The sequence below is a fragment of the Myxocyprinus asiaticus genome, chromosome 35 (assembly GCF_019703515.2).
Source record: "Myxocyprinus asiaticus isolate MX2 ecotype Aquarium Trade chromosome 35, UBuf_Myxa_2, whole genome shotgun sequence".
NCBI lineage: Eukaryota > Metazoa > Chordata > Actinopteri > Cypriniformes > Catostomidae > Myxocyprinus > Myxocyprinus asiaticus.
In genome coordinates, this window is record NC_059378.1 from 12,032,017 (window position 1) to 12,047,552 (window position 15,536).

Here is a 15,536-nt window from a genome sequence, read left to right on the forward strand (position 1 = left end):
ATGACTTTTAAGTTTCTCTGCAATGCAGATTTAGACCCTTTTCAGGGACAGCACAAATGAGACACTTTCTTCAGCATCACAGAACAAAATGAGTGCTACTGCAAAGCTAAACGAAATTTAAACCTAAGGAAAAAAAAATACAAAACACAAAAATAATTTTAAAATCCTACATGATATAGACAAGCACAACACATGCACACACACATTCACGCACGCACACGCACACACACATTCACGCACGCACACGCACGCACACACACACACACACACACACAGGGTTATTTAGCCCAATTCAGAGCAGCAAATGTTTCAGATAATACTTCAAAAATAAGTATTTTACAGCATATAAAACATATTTTTTTAATCATTTTTTTGTTTGTTTTTATTTTTTCAGATTATATTTATTCTGTATGGTGTATATTCTTTGCCAACTACTTATCACATTCTGACCACAGAGGAACAAGTGCGAGAGATTTGAGACATTGTTTTGAAAGAATTCATGCACGTTTATATTTTAATCAACTTTTAAAGTTATAAAAAGGGAATGTTCAAGACAAAAAAGGTTTCTTCTGATGCAGTCCGAGTCGGGTTTCTTCAGCCATTGCATTTAGTCTCGCTGTCTGACAACTTGTCATGCCTAAATTACCTTTACAAATTGGAACGCAACACAAAATCATACAAGGCAGGCAAGAGTATGAGCAAATAGGCATTCTCCATTAATGTTTTTTCTTCTTTTAAAATAAAGACCTTGATTTTGTACACAACCATTACACAACATAACATTATATGGTCGTGGTCGGTCAAGTATTTAAAAAAAAAAAAAAACAAATTATGATTTTAGAATTGGATCACTGTACTTCTTACACTCCAATTTCTCAAGGGAGAATGAGATTTCTGAAGGGAAATGAGTCTATGTCTTTATCAACAAAAGTCTTGACAAATCATTCTCCGTTTTCTTTTGTTTGTTTGTCATATGGCAGTCAAAGAGGCGTTCTGCACCGTTAATGCAGTGATGAAAGGAAAATAAAGGTAGCAGAGAGGAGCAGATAGGAACAAGGGAGTGTGCCCAACAGAAGAAACTTTTCATAATGGCAACCGACCCTGAGATTGCAGGAGTCTGATACAAAACACACCACAAAAGGCACTTTATCAACGACAGTGCTTCTGTTCTACTGAAATTCCAGTTGAGAGAAAAAGTGTGCGTGTGGAACTCTCCATAGTGATAAAGCAAAAAGAGAAAGAGCGCTCTGACTCATTTTTTTTTTTAACTCCTGTGTGCAGAGAGTTCGCCATCCCCGTCACTACTCAATTCCATCTTCCGCCTCCAGGCAGTCCGAGAGGAATGACAAAACAACATTGAAGAAACCACAATGTGAAATATTGTAAAAAGCTGTAAAATACTTGTGGATTGTAGCAAAGGTACAGAGCAGGCTGCAGGGCAAAATCATTTCCTTTTGATGCCTCCGTAGCTTGCAGAGGAACTATTTGGAGAGATATTCAGCCCGCATTGGAGGCTTGGTGTAAAACTTCTCGATAAAACATCCGAGAAGTCAATTGTCCCTCCTGGCCCTCTCTGTTCCCCTCTGCCTTCCTGTAGTTCACACCTTCAGTCCTCTCCCCCGCCTCCATAGAGGTCTGCCAGCTTTTTGAAGCGTGGACCCCAGTCATTGAGGTAGTCGTAGTCCTGTTCCCCAGAGCTGGAGGAGTCCAGGGAGCTGACAGAGCCTGCTGTGGAGCCGCTGCCCTCGTAGTCAAACACCAGCAGGGAGTCGTAGGGGGGAGCGGTGGGGTCATTATCAGCCGCACGCAGACCCTAACATGAGCGCGAGAGAGAAATAGAGAAAGAGAGAGCGTAAGATAGAGCAGTGATAACAAACACAATAAAGAATTAACACAAAATACAGAAAAATTCTGTGAGCCACTGCTGAATAATTACATAAGCATTTTAGCAGTGGTGGACAAAGTACACAAATCCTGTTATTGAGGTCAAGTACAGATAGTCTCATTAAAGGAATATTCCAGGTTCAATACAAGATAAGCTTAATCGATAGCATTTGTGGCATACTTTTTAGCAATACTGCAAAAAATAATTCACTTCCACTAATAGTGCCTCACTGTAACCAAGATTTATTAGTTTTTTAAAGAAAAGGAGGGGAAAGTTGAAATAACTCTTTGTGGTAATCAACACTACATTACAAATGCTGTCGACTGAGCTTATGCTATCTCGTGACATCAAAACGTAATGCATGACGTGTAAGGCGATACATTTGAACATTTTCATTACATAACCCATTTAAAACCATGTTCGAGTGCAATCAAATTGCACGGTAGCTCAACTGATGTAAAGAACCGGGGTACGAGTTCTGATGAGCATGCGTGTCAACATGTGAGCCAAAACTGTCATAGAAGCACCACTAAATGACGTAGCGTTTTTCATCTCACATTTGGTTTTATGACACAATTGGTTTTGTTGATTTAAACTCAATATTCATGCGATTATCTAATCAGCCAGTGGTGTGGCAGCAGTGCACTGCATAAAGATATGGGTCAGGAGCTTAATTTAATGTTCGTATCAACCATCAGAATGGGGAAAAAAATGTGATCTCAGTGATTTCAACCATGGCATGATCGTTGGTGCCAGATAGGCTGGTTTGAGTATTTCTGTAACTGCTGATCTCCTGGGATTTTCATGCACAACAGTCTCTAATGTTTACTCAGAATGGTGCCAAAAACAAAAACCAGTGAGCGGCAGTTCTGCTGACTGAAACGCCTTGTTGTTGAGAAAGGTCAACGGAGAATGGCCAAATAGGTTCGAGCTGACAGAAATGCTATGGAAACTCAGCCACTCTGTACAATTGTATTGAGCAGAATCGCATCTTACAATGCACAACACATTGAATCTTGAGGTGGAAGGGCTACAATGGCAGAAGACCACATCAGGCACTTTATTAGGACCAAAGTGTTCCTAATAAAGTGCTCAGTAAGTGTAGTATTACCCTTAAAGTCCTCATCTGTTTGGGAGAACTTTTAATATGCTTTTACCGCTACAGAGTGGACATTTCACCTCAAAACTGCCGCGTTAGGTGTAATGAACCACAAAATATCATTTTGCATAAATGTTGCCACAGTCACATAACTTTCAGGAGATCATGCTGGAAACTTCATATCTACTGCCTACATTCTGCATTATCTTCAATGGTAAGGAATAGAGAAAGCCTACGTCAATGATGAAGTCCCCAATGTCTCCAGGGTGTGGTACTGTTGGCCGCACAGGATACTGAGATTCTAGGATAACAGGTCTCTCGTCCACTCTCCGTACACCTGCGGGCTTGCTCGTGATGTGATCTAGAGACTCGGGCTGCTGCAGCTGACTCAGATCATAATCCTGCAGCAGAAGTAAAAATATGCCAGTCGCAGTTTGAAAACAGGGTCAGAAATGCTCTTGCAACAGGCAGCGGAGAAGTGAAATAAGAGACTGCCTTGACTCTACAATCGATGAAAGCAAGGTCTGTGTGTGTAAATGTGTGTGACTCTGACCTGATCTTCCTCTCCTCCACCCTCTTCATCATACTTCAGAATATTATCCCTGACGTCATCCTCAGGGTCAATCAATAGAGGTTTCGTCTGACGCTCCTTTTCTCTTCGCTTCACCCACACTACAAAGAACAGCACCATGCCTAAAGACACACAAATGCACATACAAGGGCATCATGGACCTATTTTTTGAAGGGGCACCAGTGGCAGTCCTGGCTCAGTTGGCGCCCAATCAAGATAAGACTTGACCAAAAAAAAAAAAACAAATAATAAAAAAATAAATAAAAAAAACTGTTTTAACAACTTAAAAAACTGTTTTAACAACTTAACACTTCTATAAGTGTCTAATGAATCAGATTTCATTTAGCGTGCAAATGGACCTGGGTTCAAATACCAGGGCTCTATTTTGTGAGTGCGGATATTGCAGCGCTTTGGGCTAGGAATGTGTGAAATGTCTCATCCAATTTTCGTAAGAATGCTACTGTAGTTCTAAGTGCAGTTTTCATGCCAAGGCAAAGAGCAAGTGAGTACGGGTGGGAGTGTTTGCACTATCTGTGGGTGTATGTGAGCAAACTGTGTGTGTATTTTGTGTTAATGAAGTGAAGCAAAGTGCAATTTGCTATTTTGCTTGACAGGGAATAGACTATATAATAGGACCCAGACGTTGGAAGAGAAGAACCTCAGAATTTATTAGCACTTGACCCAGCCCATTAGCCCTTTGCGCATGCAATTTCGCCAAACCCATTTGCGCTCAGACGTAGCGCATGCTTGCATGAAAATACCAAAACTTCCTGGCCATGCCCATTGACTTTGCGTGTATGACTTAAGGCAGTCTTACAATAGGGCCACCGATCTTTTTTTGTTCAATAAACCAAGACATATTACAACTGAACTTGTCAATAAGTGATCACTGTGCATTTTCATTTGTATGGAAAAGAGAGCAAATTACTGATGGTGTGAAAATTTGTTCTTAGTGTTTCCATCCATCCATCCATCCATCAGGACTAACCACCATTCAACTAACGATTATTTTGACAATCGACCAATCTAACGATTATTAGAACGATTATTCGACTATTCTGCGATTATTGCAATGATTAATCATTGGCTCTTAACCGACTATTCAGTGTGTGCCTGACTTAAAAGGTTGTATTAAACATGCTAGCTAACAATAAAGAGAACAAAATCATCTTTTAAAAATACCTCAAAATGATATTCACTGAATTAAAGGGAAAAAAGTACTTATATTAAGTTTAGTTCGGTAAAAAATTCCTATTTTGCTTCATCGGAGCGGCAGCTCTGGCTCCGCTTATTCCACAACGAGAGTGCTTCTGTATTTACTTATTTTGTATTTTTGTATTATCCCCTCATACTTTGCGATCTACATCACCTGTAGCAGTTTGGAAAGTTTAGAGTGCGTTTGGACTGTGGGAGATATGTTTTCTTCCTCTCCTCAGTCAGGCACGAGCTGCAGTGTCCTCTCGTGTGCCATCAACAGAATTTCATATGATCATGTTACGTTAAATGAGATCAAACAACTATTCGACAACAAACTTTTTTGTCGACAATTTTTTATTGTCGACGCTGTTGATAGCTGAAACAGCCCTACCATCCATCCATCCATCCATCCATCCAATAGCTTACTGAGCAGTATAATGATGCAGATGAGGATGGTGATAATAGCTCCAGTTCCCAACCCGGCAACAGTCGCTGCCCCAACAACAGTGCATTCTCCGTTTTCATCGCATGGACACACCTTCACCTTCAAGACTGAGGTGTTGGATAGGGGAGGGTTTCCGGAGTCGGAAACTAATATGGGGACTCTATACATGCCTGCCTCCAGATATGGGATCCGCAGTTTCAACTGGGCATAGTTGCCTATGAGAAAGATATAGCAAACACAGACATTATTGATTGGTATGGGAAGACTGGAATGTTGAATATGGCATTTTTAGTTGTGTTTTCTTCTAGTGAAAAAAAAGAAATGTTGCTAATTTTACAGTGTTCTGGATTTTTTTTTTTATGAGGAATGTGTATTAGATTTTGTTTCCCTTTACTTATGAACCACTACAAAGCAAGCATTCTTTCACATTCCAGTTTGTACAATAAATAGTGGTTTAGAGGACTGGGGTACCTTACTAAAGTACCCTATCACCTTTATATATATATATATATATACAGTGGTGTGAAAAAGTGTTTGCCCCCTTCCTGATTTCTTATTTTTTTGCATGTTTGTCACACTTTAATGTTTCAGAACATCAAACAAGTTTAAATATTAGTCAAAGATAACACAAGTAAACACAAAATGCAGTTTTTAAATGAAGGTTGTTATTATTAAGGGAAAACAAAATCCAAACCTACATGGCCCTGTGTGAAAAAGTGATTGCTCCCTAAACCTAATAACTGGTTGGGCCACCCTTAGCAGCAACAACTGCAATCAAGCATTTGCGATAACTTGCAATGAGTCTTTTACAGCGCTGTGGAGGAATTTTGGCCCACTCATCTTTGCAGAATTGTTGTAATTCAGCCACATTGGAGGGTTTTCGAGCATGAGCTGTCTTTTTAAGGTCATGCCACAGCATCTCAATAGGATTCAGGTCAGGACTTTGACTAGGCCACTCCAAAGTCTTCATTTTGTTTTTCTTCAGCCATTCAGAGGTGGACTTGCTGGTGAGTTTTGGATCATTGTCCTGCTGCAGAACCCAAGTTCGCTTCAGCTTGAGGTCACGAACAGATGGCCGGACATTCTCCTTCAGGATTTTTTGGTAGACAGCAGAATTCATGGTTCCATTTATCACAGCAAGTCTTCCAGGTCCTGAAGCAGCAAAACAGCCCCAGACCATCACACTACCACCACCATATTTTACTGTTGGTATGATGTTCTTTTTCTGAAATGCGGTGTTACTTTTACGCCAGATGTAATGGGACACACACCTTCCAAAAAGTTCAACTTTTGTCTCGTCAGTCCACAGAGTATTTTCCCAAAAGTCTTGGGGATCATCAAGATGTTTTCTGGCAAAAATGAGACGAGCCTTAATGTTCTTTTTGCTCAGCAGTGGTTTTCGTCTTGGAACTCTGCCATGCAGGCCATTTTTGCCCAGTCTCTTTCTTATGGTGGTGTCATGAACACTGACCTTAACTGAGGCAAGTGAGGCCTGCAGTTCTTTGGATGTTGTTGTGGGGTCTTTTGTGACCTCTTGGATGAGTCGTCGCTGCGCTCTTGGGGTAATTTTGGTCGGCCGGCCACTCCTGGGAAGGTTCACCATTGTTCCATGTTTTCGCCATTTGTGGATAATAGCTCTCACTGTGGTTCTCTGGAGTCCCAAAGCTTTAGAAATGGCTTTATAACCTTTTCCAGACTGATAGATCTCAATTACTTTCTTTCTCATTTGTTCCTGAATTTCTTTGGATCTCGGCATGATGTCTAGCTTTTGAAGATCTTTTGGTCTACTTCACTTTGTCAGGCAGGTCCTATTTAAGTGATTTCTTGATTGAGAACAGGTGTGGCAGTAATCAGGCCTGGGTGTGGCTAGAGAAATTGAACTCAGGTGTGATAAACCACAGTTAAGTTATGTTTTAACAGGTGGGGCAAACACTTTTTCACACAGGGCCATGTAGGTTTGGATTTTGTTTTCCCTTAATAATAACAACCTTCATTTAAAAACTGCATTTTGTGTTTACTTGTGTTATCTTTGACTAATATTTAAACTTGTTTGATGATCTGAAACATTTAAGTGTGACAAACATGCAAAAAAATAAGAAATCAGGAAGGGGCAAACACTTTTTCACACCACTGTATATATAAAAAGTAACTTATAGACTTTTCACCCTATGGTTAACCCTGGGTTGAAATGCTTCTAACCCTGAGTCAATGCCATTATTATATGCCCTGGGTTAAGTAACGTTTAACTCTTGTAATTTTGAAAGTGGTTTCAACCGCTTTTAATGAAGCCCATTCTAGTGGTGGTAGAATTTTAATGGTGAGATATTTAGCAATAGACAACCAATCATAAACTTAACAATGCTTGTTCCATTAAATATTCATGTGCTTTGTGTAGCCTCAGACATTTTCATGCACTGTGTTTCAGCATCTGAGTGAAAGAGTAAAACATTTGAACAGTAACGGTAAGTGTGTAAACTGGGGTGATGAACAGACACTTAGTCTAAATGTAAACAGGTTGTGTGTTCGATGAATGCTGTACTTGTCCAAGCAATGTTTTTAACCTTATGCAAACAAGAGCATTAACAAATGTTTTCGATGTTACAAATTTACAAACGTTTTCGAAGTTTTTCCTATTCCAGCTTAATATGTAACCAGAGAATGTAAATCTGAGGCGCAACTATCCATTTCTGGATAAAGATGGACTCAAGACCATACTCAAGTCTGAGTCTGACCTTGAGTCCGAGTCCGGACTCGAGTACCCCAACTCTAGTAGGTAGTAGTATCAAAGTCCCTTTAAGGCAAGTCAGGTCACTTGGCAGCCATATTCGTAATGCCTCCAGGCAGCTATTTTTCAGTCATACAAATAAAGCTCCTATCTACTGGGGAAAGACAGAAATATCCAAAACGGTTGGTCAAGATTAAAATCAAATAATGTATTTCAACTCAGCAATAAAATATTTCAACTATGGTTTCATAAATGGTGCTTCTCTTTAGCTCAAATTATGCTATATATATATATATATATATATATATATATATATATATATATATATATATATATATAAATTTATTTTTATTTTTATTCATGTCTAACCATTCAGGCGTGAGATGGTCCAGTTGCGTCGGGCAGAGGAGGGGTAAGAGGACAGTTCAAAGACATATGGGCCAGCGTTGGGCTCTGAATCTAAATCAGAGGCTGTGATGTTGACTGGATTCCCATGTCGTGACCTCTCACAAACCAGTGCCTCTTGGGGAACTAAGACAGGCACGTTGTCATTCACATCTATCAAATAGATCTGGAGAGTACCAGTTCCTGTGGAAGGAGGGGAACCTATGAGAGAGAGAGAGAGAGAGAGAGAGAGAGAGAGAGAGACAGAGAGAGATAGAGAGAGAGATAGAGGAATAAAATGAAAGAGGATAATGATAGTCAGGAGAGCGCAGGGGTTACGATCGTACAGTATATGTATTTGTCTGAAAACTCTCAAATATGTCAGATATAACAAATTATAACTGCACATTAATATTTCACAAAGCTGTTTTCCCTTTCATAGAACTAGGCCCTCTCAGAGGACAGCAGAGTGTATTAACTTTGCCAGAAGAAACAGACACATCGGCTCCCTATGGCAAAATGTGAATCAAACACAAAAACACACTGCACATTGGCCAGATATACCTGTATACCGACTCTCACAACACAATCTGCTGTCACAGATGAGGGGCATTTGTGGAAAACAGGGCCTGCATCATTCCTCATAGTCCTGATTTGAGAGTAACAGGCTACATATTATAAAAATTGATTCTGCCAAATTATGTTATAAGAAGGTCCGATATGACTCTAAAATATAACCCGTCACCCTGGATATCTGTATCAACTGCCTGACAAAATGCTAGTCCTGAGAGAAATATTGATTTTGCCCAATATGTTTTGTTCAGATAGGATGCCTGACAAGGCCTGCCACTATGGACACCTTTGAAAACTTATGAGGAAACACAACAAGACAGGCAGATAGATTAGTCAATTTACTAATCATACCAACTCCCCCTAAAGTTTTCTGAGCTTGTTAAGCAACTCCCTATGTTAAGCAATCAGGTCCATTTCAGTCTACCATTTTAGAGAGTTTGGGTAAAAAAGGACAAGCATTTCAACTGTAAATGGATGGCAGGTTTTTTCCAACTCCTTTTTGGTTGAATAGAGCAAAGAGATTGAAATCCAATCAGACTAGAGACATGTCAGACTGCTGATAGAATATGAATTGATAGGCTATGAACAGCTTGTTGGCTCTGTGGGACAAATGAACTTGTTCAAGCTAAACAGCCCCTCGCCAAACTGACCTACACAACCATTTAAATCCATTTTTTTTTTTAAACAAAGTGCCATGGACACTTTCCTAAATGCATAGACACTCTCACATAAAGTCAAAACTTTACCATTGTCCACAGCCAAAAAGGTTGCTTCATAAATGTTCTTCTTCATATATGGTGACTCGCGGTCCAGAACCGCTGTGGTGGTGATCCTTCCATTGGTCCTGTTGATTTTGAGCCAGTTGGCTGGATCTGATAGTTTGGAGTACCTGAAGGCCAAAAGCATTTGTTTATCAGATTACTCAATATAAAAATCCATAAGCATTTGCAAGACGTGGCTATAGAGCTCAACGTTCAATCATAATTTATGCTGCAACAGTATAGCTGAGGGTAATAATGTAGAACTTTTGAGATCATCAATCCATTTAAATGCCGCTAAAATCATATTTTGTCTCTTATGAAGATATAGGATGTGGATTATTATGATATGTCCCTCATTCATTCACAGCTTGGGTGGCATTTCTAAGCAGTTCTCTTCTGATCAATGGATCTGCACAGAGGAATATGGAAATATTTAAACTCAATCAAATCAATGATGTGACACATAATCTTTCTTCTATATATTATTAGGTAATGTATAAGGCTTCTGTGCTATTAATCCTTAACATTGAAGTTAAAGACAGACACAGTAGTTACAGTCTATTTATCTGCAAGACCAGGTCTCAAAGCTAGAAAGAAAATTACTTCATATATTCATTACTATGCCTGACTGGTGGAAGAATTTTACAACATACCATTACATTATTACTAATAATTAGCAAGCCTTTCATTTTTGTTTTAATTATAATAATTAATCTGCACTCTAATCCATAATTTTACCCAAAAAACATATCCAATTACTCTGCGGTTTTGCCGCAGGACCCAGGTTTCACTTTGAACATCAAGTGGCGACCCAACAAAGTAACCAAATTTGTTTATTATACAAAATTAAACAAATATATCTAAAATAGAGCTGTCCAAATAAACATGTTAACACATGCGATTAATTAAAAAAGTTTAACACGTACATTTTTCTTAATCGCGATTAACACATTTCCCGCTAATACAGCATAAACCAGCATAAACACTGGTTGGAAGGGTGGAAACTTTGCGTGGTCGCATAGTGATTCGCCTCAGTCCGGGTGGCAGAGGACGAATCCCAGTTGCCTCCGCATCTGAGACAGTCAACCCGCGCATCTTATCACGTGGCTTGTTGAGCGCGTTGCCACGGAGACATAGCGCATGTGGAGGCTTCACGCCATCCACCGCGGCAACCACACAAAACAAGCCTAGATGGGACTTGTGACAGAAATCAAGTATTTTTCAGCCTAAGTAAGGCACATTTTAATAACCACAGAAGCACAGCAAGTCTTAACTATCACTAAAATGCAGAATAAGACGTTTTTGTCTGCATGCGTTTTTCATGTGGAGTTCAAAGCGGCGCTTGATGTTGGCACTGATGCCCTGACGAGAATCATGAACGTGGCTTCACGATTGCTGTAACAAAGTGGATAGCCAAAATCTGCCAGCTGATTAATTTTGTGGAGGATGAAGGTTTAAGAGATTTAATGCCCATTGCAATAAATATGCAACTTATGTGGGGACTAGTTTTTCCAATTCGTTAAACTCCCACTTAGACTTTGGGAAATGTTTAATGGTACTTGAATTGGTACTATTTTAGTGCATTTCTATATTTATACTGTGGAAGGCTTTTTTTGGAAAATGTTAATAAATCATTATATTGTTATACATTGTTTTGTTTTCTTTCCTAAGATGGAAATAAATGCATTTTGACAGGAAAATAAGTAAGAGTCAAATTTCAGCACTTTCAAAATCTGTGATTAATCGCGATTCTGAAAAATTATGTGTTTAATCGTGATTACATTTTTTTATTGACTGACAGCACTAGTCTAAAATCGAACACTGATCATTATCATAATTTTATATATTTAATGAACCACACAAAACACATTGTGGTAATCAAAAAACAATGCTTATCCTCATTGCAAATGTAACTTGTATTTAATGTAGTCTGGGCTGTATATTCTCTCTTAATTTTGTTCATGTCTTTTGTGAATGAGTGCATGGCATACAACTTGTCCATGTTGACATCTGCCTAATTTGGTTAGCTTCTACCAAGTGACAGATTCATTTGCACTAGTTTGATTGGATGCAGACAAAGTATAGTGGAATTCTCCTCATTTTTGAAGTTTATAAGCCTAACCCTAACCCTAACCCTAACCCTAATCCTGAATACATGATTTTATAGTTAGTAGCATTTTTTTTAATTTGCACTTAGCATTGTTTTTCTTGCCATCCACGACCCTGTCAGAACAGACCTGTGATCCATTTTTTGATAAAACTGCAATAACTTGAAAGATATCTTGCATTTCCCTGGAAAAAAAAGTTTGATAAACATTTCACCATTTATTTAATATTCTATGTGAGACAGGTCTATTTAAAAGCAATTATACAGACAAAGGTTAATTTGCAAGTTTTTGTTAGCTTAGTTCATTTGTTCGCTCAGCACTTCCATATGACTTGTTTGAGCTTGTTTGAGCCTATAACACTGATGCAATCTGAGAGAGCGCCACAGTGTGGACTGTATTGATTGGACTGTTCCTTGCACACAGTGATCTATGGAGCAAGTCTAGTAAAGGTCTTCTGAGTGTGTATATATATATATGTGTGTGTGTGTGCGTGTCTGTGTGTGAGTGAGCGTGCATGGAGGATTCTGAATCAATACTTCAAGCTGCCATCTTGCCCGCACACTTTTGAGTCACGAAAAAAAAGAAACCAAGAGAGATCAGGCATGAAAGAGCAAGAAAGATTGAAAGAGAGACAATAGAGCCAGCAGTCTAGGGAATGGTTCGGCTCATTACTCAATGACCTTTCACCCTGTTGCTTGGCAACCCAGGCACAACTAAATGACTAGAATGGTAGAGAGAGTCAATTGAAAACATTTAGCTGTTCCCAGGGGTGCTAATGGTGTGAACGATATGTGCTACATCACTTGACATACAGCACAGTATGGAAAATACATGTACTTCAAACGTTCACTTACAAAGTCAGGGGCTAACCTGTGCCTGAGTGTGATGGATTTATATTGGCCTGTTTACTATGAAAATGACTCAAAGTCAACAGGCAAATAAAGTACTTATGGATTTATGAGAATTTTAAAACCCTGAATTCAAATGCAAACTTAATTCAGCAGAAAACTGAAAAGTGAACCAAGTTGGTATTATAAAATATAATCTGGACTCAACATTTTTATTGGATGAGCCGTGTTTGAAGCCACTGTAAAACGACTATAAACCAAACATTGGCAACCATAAACAGCCTACTGACTAATTCACTATAGATTAAGTTACTGTTTACAAACAAATGCTTGGCTCCGGTACTTCAGGGTTCTTTTTGCAGCCCAGAAAATTACTGCTTTCAATGGGTGCTTTGCACAAATTGAGTTGAAAATGCCCAAAAAGTGCTGTTTGAAACACCCCGTTTCCTACAGATTACAGAATATTTGGGCTTCTTTAAATTTCTATCAGTATTGTTGGATCAGGAAAAACTTTTGACATACATTATGATATTTCATGGATCACCGCCACTGTTATCGCATTTGGTCTAGTAGATCCAACTGACCCGCAGCTGTTAATGGTAGATTTGATCTTTTCACAAAGGAACTGCACAAACTCTGATCGCAAAAGGCTGTTTTTAAATTGCAACGTGTGACTGCTGTTACAGATATGAGGCCAAATATGATCTAACGATTATCTATACGAACAAGACCACCATGGAAGATCTAACGGGATGAACGGGACCCCGTCTTGGGGACAACCACAACTCATAGGCTACTGTTTGTGAAAGGATATGCATATAAAAATAATGTAATACTTCTAAAATTGGAAGAATTTAACAGTTTTTTGAACATTGGTGTCTTTTACTATAGTACTGTTGCCATTGTTCTTTGTCTAAGAACACCCTTAGACATGGCAATTGTTCAGCTAAAGAAATATAAAAAATATGTCATGCCTAAGAAATTACAGTAGAAAAAATACTCTGAAAAACATGGGTTGGGATTTTTAAAACATTGTGATCTTTTATGTAGTACAACCCATTGAATGGATTGTACATCTATCCCTCACAGCTTCATTTTCAATCGCCAAAAATTAAGTATCTCCCCAGACAAAGGTCTATTGCTTTATTGCATGCGGCTGACTAATCCAGAACTTTGTCTGATTTGTTATTGATATGTGTCACTAAGCTAATGTGTGCTTTATTTAAAATGTTAACAGCAATCTCAGTGTCAATCAATCATTCAAAGACTCTTAATTCTGAAACTTTCATAAAACATTTACATAACAGTACTTTCAATAGGCTTCTATATAGCTCAGCAATGTCAAGACAAAAAAATGTTTCAATCATTGAGGTGACGTGTGAGAGTGTGTGAGTGTGTTTGAGTGAGCAAGAGTGTAAATGGATTGTGGACTGACAGTTACACAGTCACTCAGTCAGATAGGCATCTAGACAGCTTTAAACAGACAGACAAATGCGCTTCCTGTCATTTAGACATTCCTCTCTACCTGATCGTCTGCTGGATGAAGCGGTCGGGATCTAGTGCAGCGAAGGTAGTGAGGGTGGTTTCAGCTGGAACTCCCTCTTCAAAACGAATGATTTTAGGGTTGGATGGGAAGACGGGGGCTTCATTGACATCCAGCACTGTGATAGTAACCCCAGCCGTGGAGGACAGGGAGGATGGTATGCCACTGGACAGGTGAGCCTGGTTTGAGACCACCACTGTCAGCATGAAGGCTCCGTTGCGCTCATAGTCCACAGGCTGTCCGTATGAACAACACACAATAAAACACACATTAGAGAAGAGGGGCAAACACATGGCAGTTGCTAAGTTCCTTGAACTTTCAAAGTGGCAGAGGCCAGAATTGATTCCTCCACCACCAACTTTTTATTTCATGCAGTATGGAGAGAATGCGGCACAAACTCTAATGGTCAAGGAATGCACAAACAGAAGTTAAAGGTATAGCTTACCCAAAAAGTTTAATTCTGTCATTATTTACTCACCGTCATATAGTTCCAGTTTTGTATGCGGAATTCAAAATGAGATATATGAAAGACTTTCGGGATTGCTGATTTACAGACAAAACCAGTTGATAGTGACTCACATTAAAACTTAAAAAGCACCCAAAAGTGTCATAAAAGTAGTCTATGTGACTTGTGCATCATATTCCATGTCTTTGGAAGGCATATGATCACTTTGTATGTGTCACGTTCTCCCCCAATCTCTCCCCAAACTACATTTCCCAGAAGTACCTCCCCGGACTTCTAACCATTCACACCTGTTCCCCATTCCTCATCATAAGTGTTCTGTGGATATATATACACTACCGGTCAAAAGTTTTGAAACACTTACTCATTCTTTATTATATATGTATATATATATATATATATATATATATATATATATTTTTTTTTTTCACATTTTAGAATAATAGTAAAGTCATCAAAACTATGGAATAACATAAATTGAACTATAGGAATTATGTTGTGACTAAACAAAACCCCAAAAAAATCACTACTGTGTTATATTTTAGTAGTCACCCTTTGCCTAGATTTCGCAGACATGTACTCTTGACATTTTCTCAACCAACTTCTTGAGGTATCACCCTGGGATGCTTTTTAAACAGTATTGAAGGAGTTCCCATCTATGTTGGGCACTTATTGGCTGCTTTTCTTTATTATTTGGTCCAGGTCATCAATTTCAAAAACTTTTTTAAATTTTTTTATTACATTTTAGTTTTATAATGAAATCAATTAATATGATGGCACAATTATATTTTTGTCTACAAAACTAATTTCAAACATTTAAGCATACACCTTCAGATCAAAATATTTTTAAGATCATGAGAAACATTTCAGTCAAGTGTTTCAAAACTTTTGACCGGTAGTGTACCCCTCAGTTTCAGTCATTCTTTGTCAAGTC

The 15,536-nt window shown here is 38.7% G+C and overlaps 1 protein-coding gene across 2 annotated transcripts in view; it reads right to left on the reverse strand.

Annotated features, from left to right (window-relative positions):
• Window positions 1–346: 346 nt before the first annotated feature.
• cdh4 (cadherin 4, type 1, R-cadherin (retinal)) overlaps window positions 347–15,536 on the reverse strand; it is a 332,586-nt gene continuing 317,396 nt past the window's right edge. For both annotated transcript variants that reach the window (XM_051672704.1, XM_051672705.1), the window contains 7 exons: window positions 14,122–14,375; window positions 9,626–9,768; window positions 8,292–8,528; window positions 5,179–5,412; window positions 3,538–3,677; window positions 3,221–3,385; window positions 347–1,813 (listed from right to left, as the gene is read on the reverse strand). In XM_051672704.1, the coding sequence (XP_051528664.1) occupies window positions 1,607–1,813; window positions 3,221–3,385; window positions 3,538–3,677; window positions 5,179–5,412; window positions 8,292–8,528; window positions 9,626–9,768; window positions 14,122–14,375 (1,380 nt within the window). In that variant the 3' untranslated portion in view covers window positions 347–1,606. The remainder of the gene's footprint in view (window positions 1,814–3,220; window positions 3,386–3,537; window positions 3,678–5,178; window positions 5,413–8,291; window positions 8,529–9,625; window positions 9,769–14,121; window positions 14,376–15,536) is intronic.